The sequence below is a fragment of the Brassica oleracea genome, chromosome C2 (assembly GCF_000695525.1).
Source record: "Brassica oleracea var. oleracea cultivar TO1000 chromosome C2, BOL, whole genome shotgun sequence".
In the NCBI taxonomy this organism is placed as follows: Eukaryota; Viridiplantae; Streptophyta; class Magnoliopsida; order Brassicales; family Brassicaceae; genus Brassica; species Brassica oleracea.
The window spans coordinates 25,363,256-25,372,846 of record NC_027749.1 but is presented as its reverse complement, the minus strand read 5'-3'; the positions used below and the strand labels follow the sequence as shown (position 1 = coordinate 25,372,846).

Genomic DNA, 9,591 nt, shown 5'->3' with positions numbered 1-9,591 from the left:
GGGGGGGGGGGGCGTGGATTCGCTGCGCGTGGAGGGAGGAGCAGCTCCCCCCGAACGTTTTTCATTCAGTGCTCGTATGTATATATATATATATTTTTTAACTTAAAGTGCAGGTATATTTAATTTAAGAATCTTTAATGAGTACTGTACTACTCAAGAAATGAAACATGGAGTATTACTAATTAGTACTCGTTCCTCGATTTCATTTTAATTGTCATTTTAGATTTTGGCACACGAATTAATAAAACACTTAATTTTCTATATTTCCAAAATAAAAACATCATTACCAATACACCTAATCACATTTCAACCAATAGAAAAATAGAATAGAATAAAAGTCAATAAATTTTGTATTGAAATTATAAAACGACACTTATTTTGAAACGAAAATTTTACTCCAAAACGACAATTAAACTGAAACGGAGGGAGTACTATTCTTTTTCATAATCTAAATCTAGGTGATTTCCTCAAACATGTGCAGTAAAAAAATATATTTAAATTATATTTAAAGATCAAATTTTATTAATATTGTAGATTTTATTATTTTTTTACCAATATTTTAATATAAATTTGATTTAGTTAAACCCAAAAATAATTTTGTTTATTTTAAATTATACTTACGAATATATATGTATATATTTAAAATTATAATCTTGGATATATTTTTCTATCTATTTTTTTGGTTAAATATTATTAAATCAACTTGTATAAAATTAATAAAAATTGATATAAAATTCTATAATTATCAAAATTAAAGCTAAAGAGTATTTATAAAATTTGTAGATATATAAAAACTAATAATTTTAAGATTAAAAATTTCTAATTTTACAAAAAAAAATCCGATGACAAAAAAAATGTATAAATTTTTGAAAATTTTAGTAATAAAATTGATAATTATAAAAAAATAGAATTTAATAATAATTCAAAATTGTTATATCATAATTGAATATATTTATTTCAATGATGATGCATGAATTATTACAATATTCTGAAAAGTTTACCATAACTACAAATCAACATTAAATGTAACATCAAGAACATGAAATTTACAGGTCATTCAGAATTTGGTGGATCCTCGAGATGCGAAATAATTAAAAATATACCATTAAGTCAAATTAAGACAGCAGATCGACAGGGTTCGAGTCCCGGCCACTGGAGAATTAACATTTCGGCATCGCCAGAAACAGGAAACCGACACGTGGTAACACGTGACTAGTCTACACCACTTAAGTGAGGCCAAGATACCCTTGTATAATTTTTAAAAAAACAACAGATCGTGATGGAAAGCATTTTACTAATAATGGAAGATACACTGTTAAATCCGGACATCAAGTAGAATGAATTTACCCGGATAAAGAAAGAATGCTACCAGAGTATGGTCATTCGGTCTCTCCACTGAAGGCTTTCTTCCGGAAAGTACGCTGTCCACCTAAGATGAAACATTTTTTATCGCAACTGGTATCAAGATGTATAGCGGTTAAGAAGAAGAATACAAGTGGATACAATTTGTGCATGATGTGGAGCACCAGAGGAATCCATAAACATGTGTTTTTTGAATATCTACTGGTGGTTCAGGTTTGGACACTCTCACGAATTCCATCAAATCCAGACACCTTTTCCACTCAATTACTTTTTGCAAACATGGATCATTTATTTTAGAGGGTTCTTCTGGAATTTGAAGATCAACAATTTGCATGGATCTTATAGTACATATGAAAAGAAGAAACAACAAAGTATTTACCAATTTGGATATTGATCCTATAAATACTCTCAAATTGGCAAAAACGGAGTCATTACTTTGGGTTGATGCACATATTTAACTTACACAAGAAATCAATCAAACTCGATTACTAGTAGAAGCAATATTAATGTCTATTACAGGTAGATGGTGTTTTACGGATGGATCATGGAAAAATCAGGAAATGTATTCGGGACAAGGGTAGTATAGCACACTGGAAAGTTTTTGCTCGTTTAATGGGAACGAAGAATACAAGAGCGAGGCAGTCGCCACTTCACTCGGAGATAAAAGCTCACATTTGGGCATTGTAATGCATGAGGAATCTAAGACAGTTGAAGGTTACATTTGCAACGGATTGTTCTCAGTTGGTGGAGATGGTTTAGGAACGAGAAGAATGACCAGCTTTTGCAAGTTATTTGGAAGACATAAAGATCTTGTAGAGAAGTTTCAACAGCTAAGAGCTCATTCATAAACCACTGACGCAGAATTCAAGGGCAGACAGTCTCGCACGCAGTGCAAAAAGCAACTGTCGTTTATTGTCCATATGAATGTGGAGTTACCAGTTTGGTTTGTAGAGTCTATATGAATCTATTTAAGTTGCTCACAAAAAAAAATAACATTAAATATAATGTATGAGTTATTACAATATTTTACCAAAAATATAAATAAACATTAAATGTAATTGTCAATGTTATATTTATTCATATGCTATGTCATCAATTTTAGTAGACATGTCACCATTCTTTGCGAAAGTGTTTAGAGAGGACATATGACAAATTATTTTTCAAATAATGTCTAGGAAATATATCATGTCTATGAATTACAAAAATTGAAAAAATTATTTTAAGAAAAACATCATTAAAAATCTAAACTAAAAGTAGTTTAGCCAATCATAAATTACTGTAAAATATTATTGGTTAAATATAAATTAATTTTAACATTATCATATTTTAAAACACCAAAAATCTTTTAAAATATAATATATTTTAAATATCATGAAAATCTGGACTATGATCCGAAGATAATTAGTGACAAAATCTATTGCTTTTAGTTTTTAATCAGTTTTAATTTATGACTTTTTACACTATTTTGCTCTACTGGTTATTTAGAGAGAAAAAATCATAAAATGGTTATTTAGAAAAAAATTCGTTTACATACAAGAATTTAATTCAAAATTCTGAGTATGTCGAGTGGTGTCAAAGTAAGCATGCATGAAAATATGTATTCCTCGCTACTTATACCGATTATCCCTGAGAAATTCATTTGGGTTTTTTTAGATTTTTTTTCAAAAAAAAAATAATAATTAAAAAACAAACCAATCGCGGACCGTCACGAGTCAGTCGGGTCCGCGAATAGTGTAAGAAACTCACTAAAATTAGTTCTTAATTAATAGTTTTTATAACCGATCTTTAAAGGCTTTGTGAAGGTCCACGCACTAAGAACTTCACTGAGTACCTCGGATAAATATGCTCTTGAGTCAGTTATTCAATAATATCATACTCGTCCTTTCGTTTTTTGCCAACACATACTTGTCTACTGTGAACACAAAAAAGCTTTACATATTTAAAATCTACAATGCAAAGCAACGTGGACTGGTACTAACTGAATAGATCGGACTGGAGAATATATTTATATATAAAAATAGTCAACAAACACATCGAAAACCATACTCTAAATACTATAATAAAGAAATGGTAACGTGAGATGTTTATTAGAGAGAGTTTACAAAAAAAGCAGACATGTGTGGTCTTCTCTCTTCGCTTTCTCTTCTTTTCAGGATATAACACAACCACCTCAATTACAAACTCTCTCTCTACTTTTGACCATAATATATACATTACATGTTTTCGTATTATGAATCTGTGATTTCTCCAAATATTTTTGTAACATGCATAGGTAAATCAGTCGATTCATTTTCCATATATGAACAAATATTATCACATTTGCCCACAATATTATCCTTATACAAATATGTATGTGAACCACATACATGTAGAGTTTGAATAACAACAGTTGTTGGTAAAGTTTCTTTAGATGTGAAAAGGATGGTGAAGAAAATGGATCCCATGGGAAGAATATGGGAGGGACCTCTTTTGAAGATTTTAATAAATCTTTTAGCTTTTTTTTCTTTTGTCTCAACTAATAAATTTAATTTACAAAAAATAAAAAACGGGGAACTAAAACAAATGGGACTAATATAAAACACCCATCCTTTTCATTTAAACTTATCTTATTCCCCAATTTTTTTTTCTCAGCTTATGTACTTTTCTTCACCTCCACAAATCTATATTCACATATATCTTCCTCACCTCCAAAAGAAAAATAAAATCCCCAACCCAAAAATTTGTTTTTTTTTATCACCTCATCACTCTCATTAATATAAAATGAAAGAATTCAATTCACCTCATCAAGCTATGAAGTCAACCTTTGCCCCCCTCAAGCAGCATATGCCCCTTTGGCTTCTCAATTCCATAGAGTTGAAACACAAGAAGAGACCTTTTGATTATCTTTAGCCGTCTTCAATGAAGATTCTGCTGATGAAATCTCTAAACCGCTTGGAGTATAGTTTTGGATCAACCGCTGAGATTGAAGACGGATCCGCTTGTAGAGACTTATACGCATGCTCTATCTTCTTGCTTATGTCGTAATCTTGCAAAATGTCAATGATTCCAAAGTACAAAACCACCTCGTATACCTCTCCGTGTGACAAATAGTTTGTTCCTCCAGAGGAATATTGATCAAAGTCGCTTCTTCTAGCCATCCGTTCTGCTCTTGCAGGCATGTTTGCACCTAATCTTATCAACGGTTTCCTGCAAAAAAAAAAATCAAACAAATTTTTCAATTACATTTCTCATTAAAAAAGGCCCCACACATGATCTGTGTGTTTGCCCCCACAAAGTTATTGTGTTTTCAATTCAATGGAGCCTGCCCCCACAAGACTGCCAAGCAACTTTTAATACTAATAATGCGTTGGGATGTAACGTAGTTCTATCATTCAAACTGAACCTTTCAACCACTCTCTGTGTGACTATGAATGCAAAAAGACTGTCGTGTTGGGTCAACTTAACATTTACTGTGATGATTGGCGTACCTGCCAGCTAAGATACGGTCCATATCTTGAAGTTCAGCTTCTAGGAACCGACAACCGCGGATGTATTTCTCGTTTTGATATGACTCTATCTTACCTGCACAATATCATTACAATGGGTCAGGTCTAGCAGCAGAATAAGATTTGAGGAAGAAGGAGAAGGGTGTTAACTAACCAGATCTCAAAACGAATGGAGAAAGACCCATCTTGTCTCCTGTATTGTCATCTCGGAAATGAACTCCGATTAAAAGGCTATAATCCATTATTCTCTCAGCTTCCAAGAACTCACAGTCCCGTTTAATTTGCCTGCTCATTGATATGCAGCCAAGCCAGATTAGTAATGTGCAGCCAAAAATGGCATACGCAGAGAAGAGGTAGAGGTGATTTGGATAGCTTACGTCATTAGTTCTTTATACCAATTTCTCTGAAGACGGAAAGAAAAGTTAAGATCAAGGTCCTTAAGAGTAGTTGTTTCATCAATTTCAGCTTCAGGTTTGGAGGTGGAGCGTCCATGGGAAGACCCTTTAAGGTCAAACCGTCTCTGGATTCTATATTCTGAACAGAACAAGTTCCCCATGACAATAAACCGAGTCTGGTAAGATTAAAAAAAAACGTTAGAAAATTATCCAAAGGAAGCAAATAGTCTTGATGAACAGCACAAACCTTCTGGCCACCAACAGGTTTGATGCAATGTACACCGTAGAACTTAGTCACAAGTGAGTTTTCATATTGGCAGATGTGTTTGTAGTAGTTTGGAAGCATGCGTAGGAGCACCTAAGCAAACAAAAAAACTTCAGGTCAAGTTAATGTGAATGCAAATAACAAACAAGAAGTCAAGACAAGAGCCAACGACTAACTAACCTTGACTTCTGATTTCTTCACAGTCTTAATCATAAACCTGTCATCTTGAGTTAAGTAAAAAAAGCTACCACTTTTTCCAGGTGAAGACAGTTCTCGAAGAGCATCGTCCCCACAGATAGCTAACATGTAATCAGCAGGATCCACAGTGAAAAGCTCCCTCAGCCGTCTAAACACCAAAGGGCAGTAGTCTTTCCAGCGGAAGTCCACAGACTGATGCGGCGGCGTAGTCTTAGAACCCTCCGGTGGGAACCTTGTCCAGAACTTTTCACTCGGGTTGAAATCACTCTGCTTAAGGTCTCGTACAACTGAAGCATGTTTGCCGACAGTATACCTAAAATATCAAACTTTGGTCAGAACACAGATTCATAAACACATAATTGGCCAATAATTATTATTTTTAATTTAACGATTTAACTAATTTAGATTGATTTTGAACGACTATGTTCAAGAAATAGGCAGACTATTAATTTATTTTATATATACTCCATGACATTTATATAAAATATTTAGTTTTGAGTTTAATTATAAAATTAATATAAAAAATAAACTAAATTAACAAACTTGTGAAGTTTTACTAATATTATTAGTTGATTAAACAGATTTAAACTAGTTTATTAAAAAGAGGTTAAACTGATTTAGAACAAAGAATATATTACCTGATGCCATGTTGCAAGTTGAGCATCAAATCATACTTCTTATGCCCTTTGGAGATAGTCTCACCAGCCTTCTTAGCCTCGCCGCTGAAACAACAAGGATTCTTCCTAAACTGCCTAAACCCATCTCTATCAACAGACAACCTATCTCTATAAATCACCGAAGCTTCCACATTATCAACAATATCACAAGTGATATCCCCAGCTTCCCCATCCGACTCCCAAATACAAATCCTCGGAAACACCTTCTCCCCCGCACCACCACCTCCACTGTCAACGCTGGATCTCTTCCTCTTCTCAATCCCATCAAAGAAACTCCTCATCTCACTCCAAGAACTCCCGTCAGCACAGGTCAACAGCCCTTTGGGAACGCCGTTCTCCCACTGGCCTTCGTAACGGTTCCCGTTAGGCCAGAGGAGGACGCCTTTCCCGTTAATCACGCCGTTGCGCCACTCCCCGGTGTACTGGTTCCCGTTCTTCCACACGTACCTCCCCTTCCCGTCCTGCACATTCCGCCGCCACGTCCCCTCGTACAAGTCCCCGTTGACGTAGCGCTTCTCGCCGTGGCCGTGTTTCCGATCGGCGATCCAGTGGCCGCGGTAGGTGTCTCCGTCGGCGCCGACGAAGGTCCCGAAGCCTTCCATCCTCCCGGACTTGAACTCGCCTTCGTAGGTCGCGCCGCTCGGCCACGAGAACTTGCCTTTCCCGCTCGCCTTCCCGCGCTTCCACTCGCCTTCGTACATACACCCGTCGTTCCACAGGTACTTCCCCGATCCGTTCGGGAACCCGCCGGAGAAGGTGCCGGTGTAGAGATCTCCGTTAGGTAGGGGCTTCTCTACGTCTGGCGGAGGTGGCGTGGGAGTCACGCGCTGGGTGGCTCCTTGGGATTTGGATCGCACCATCGGAGTTAGGGTTAGTAGCAACAAATCGTCTCTTCTCTCCGCTTCGTCTCCTTCTAGAACGTTCTTCGGAACGACGCCGTTTCTGGTGGTTAGTATAACTTGAGTAGCTTCGGGTACGACGCCGTTTGAGACTTTTGGTTCGCTCACGAGAGGCTCACACATTAGATAAACCCTCGCTTTCCACCGTTTTTCGAGATCTTTGCAACGGCATTCGAAAGATTGTAGGTTAGATCTGTCGGAGAACCAAACGGATTTTGTCGTGGTGTAGAAACTTTTCTTTCTTTTTTTTCAAATCTGAGAAGAAACCTTGGTGAGAGTTTTCTACGGACAAACGCTACAGAGAGGAAAATGAAAAGGGAGAATGAAGCATCAAAAGCAAAAGGATAAAGATAGAGAGAGAAGAGAAGAGAAGAGAAGAGAGAAACAAAAACCTTTAGAAATGAATTAATTTTAGGGGTAGATTTGTAAAGTTCAGTGAGATGGTGTTGGAATAAGCATTGGGAAGTGGACACAAAAAGCCCACCAGCCCGCCAAAAAAAAGTCGCGTCGTTATGACCAATTTATTGACTTGAGTGTAATTACGGGATTTGGGTAAGATAATAATGTTACAGGATGCAATTACATTTCACGTTTTTTATAAGAAATTTTTACACCATAGATAATTGATGATTACATGAATAATAGGACTATATGACAGCATTTTTAAAGTTCAGACTAGTTTCGTTCATCCGCGTAGGTATTAGTTCTTTATATTTTTAAACATTGATATTGATTTTTCGTAATTAGTGTTATATATTCTAGATGGATCGTAATATAACTAATTGTACTCAGAAGACCTGGACCTAATCGAATAATATGATTATTTTTGTTACAAATATCCGAACCCATTTTAGATACATTTGTTATTAAGATTTTTTTAGGTTGTTATACATTAGAACCGAACTCATTTAGACCTAGAATGATCCAACTCAAAACTTACACATAAATTTATAATATTCAAGCATAGCTTAATTTCAAAACAAACCAAAAAACGATACCCAAAAAGAACAATCTGTACCTAAATAGTTGGCTAATGTTTATGCCTAAATGATTTTATAAACTAATAAAAATGAACTATTTTTATGTGTTTGGCTAAATTAAATGAAACAGAAAGAGTCTTTTATTTAGTAGAATAATTATATGGAGTGAAAAATTAAGTGACAATGAATGTAGCATATTTTTATTATTTTGATTTAAGTTGTTATTTTATTCACAAAAACATGTCGTTGAATTATGTTTTTGGTTACGTAATTTTCAACAGATTGAAACTAAAATTAAAAAAAAATTAGTAAAACAAACTAAACTAAACGTTTAACCTTATGCAAAACCCAACTATTTTATATTTTTGATTTATAATTGATACAAGAGAATGTTGATTAACTGATAAATAAAAATTTGCACTATTATTATTGTCGTAATATAATTAATGATGTGATCTATTGTTAATGTAATATAATTAACGAAATTTTTAGATTGAGTGAAATATAGAAATACAATTAAAATAATTATATTTATAAAATTACTAAAGCGACACTATAGTTCTTTTTTATACTATTAACATGTTTCCAAATAATTTTCATTTATACTGCTATCCATATTTCCAAATGGTATAAAAATACTTCAGTTTTAATAATACAACAAAAAAGCTGACTCGCATTTAGAAAACAAATTCAATTTTCGACCAAGTAGATGTTTATCAAGTTTGGTTTTATATTGGTTAGAGTATATAGTATACCATTAAGAAACACACAAAAATGTTGTTATTGATTTATAAATACTCCTTTTCATGGTAAAATACTAATGTCTAATGTTGATTTTTTAACAGATTAATCATAGTTAATAACGGAACATCTATTTTTACCCAAATGAAGCTTTAAAGTTCACATGTGAAATAACACACATTCACAGGTCCAAGAACATGTTCACCCAAATGAGCAGGCCGAGATAACTGTTCTCTCGTCAACACATAATTATGGTATACATATGCGTTCCTGAGTGCGTGTGTAAATATGAAAAAAGTTCTTTTTATTTCGGTTAATCTCATTGTACTAAAACCGTAGTTAATTAGTAATTGCCGTCGTCTACAGGTTTTCACCATTGACAAACAATATAATGATGATAACCCGTGCAGGGCGCGGAGTAAATAGATTTCAAAATATTATCACTTTTGATTTATAGACATAATAAAAGTTAAAGTCATAGCAAGAAATACTATATGTTATAAAGTAAGGGTTAGACGAAATTTAGTATGTCAATCTAAATTAAGCTGCGGAATTTTTGTTTAAAAATTGTATATTTGTTTGTATAAAA

The 9,591-nt window shown here is 34.2% G+C and overlaps 1 protein-coding gene across 1 annotated transcript; it reads right to left on the bottom strand.

Moving 5' to 3' along the window:
• Positions 1-3,916: 3,916 nt before the first annotated feature.
• Positions 3,917-7,780, bottom strand: LOC106327223 (phosphatidylinositol 4-phosphate 5-kinase 2). The gene is made up of 7 exons (XM_013765314.1): positions 6,344-7,780; positions 5,688-6,018; positions 5,490-5,600; positions 5,225-5,418; positions 5,002-5,132; positions 4,830-4,923; positions 3,917-4,548 (listed from the first exon to the last, which is right to left on the bottom strand). The coding sequence occupies exons 1-7, from the start codon at positions 7,402-7,404 to the stop codon at positions 4,248-4,250; spliced, it is 2,223 nt and encodes a 740-aa protein (XP_013620768.1). The 5' UTR covers positions 7,405-7,780; the 3' UTR covers positions 3,917-4,247.
• Between the last annotated feature and the right edge of the window lie 1,811 nt (positions 7,781-9,591).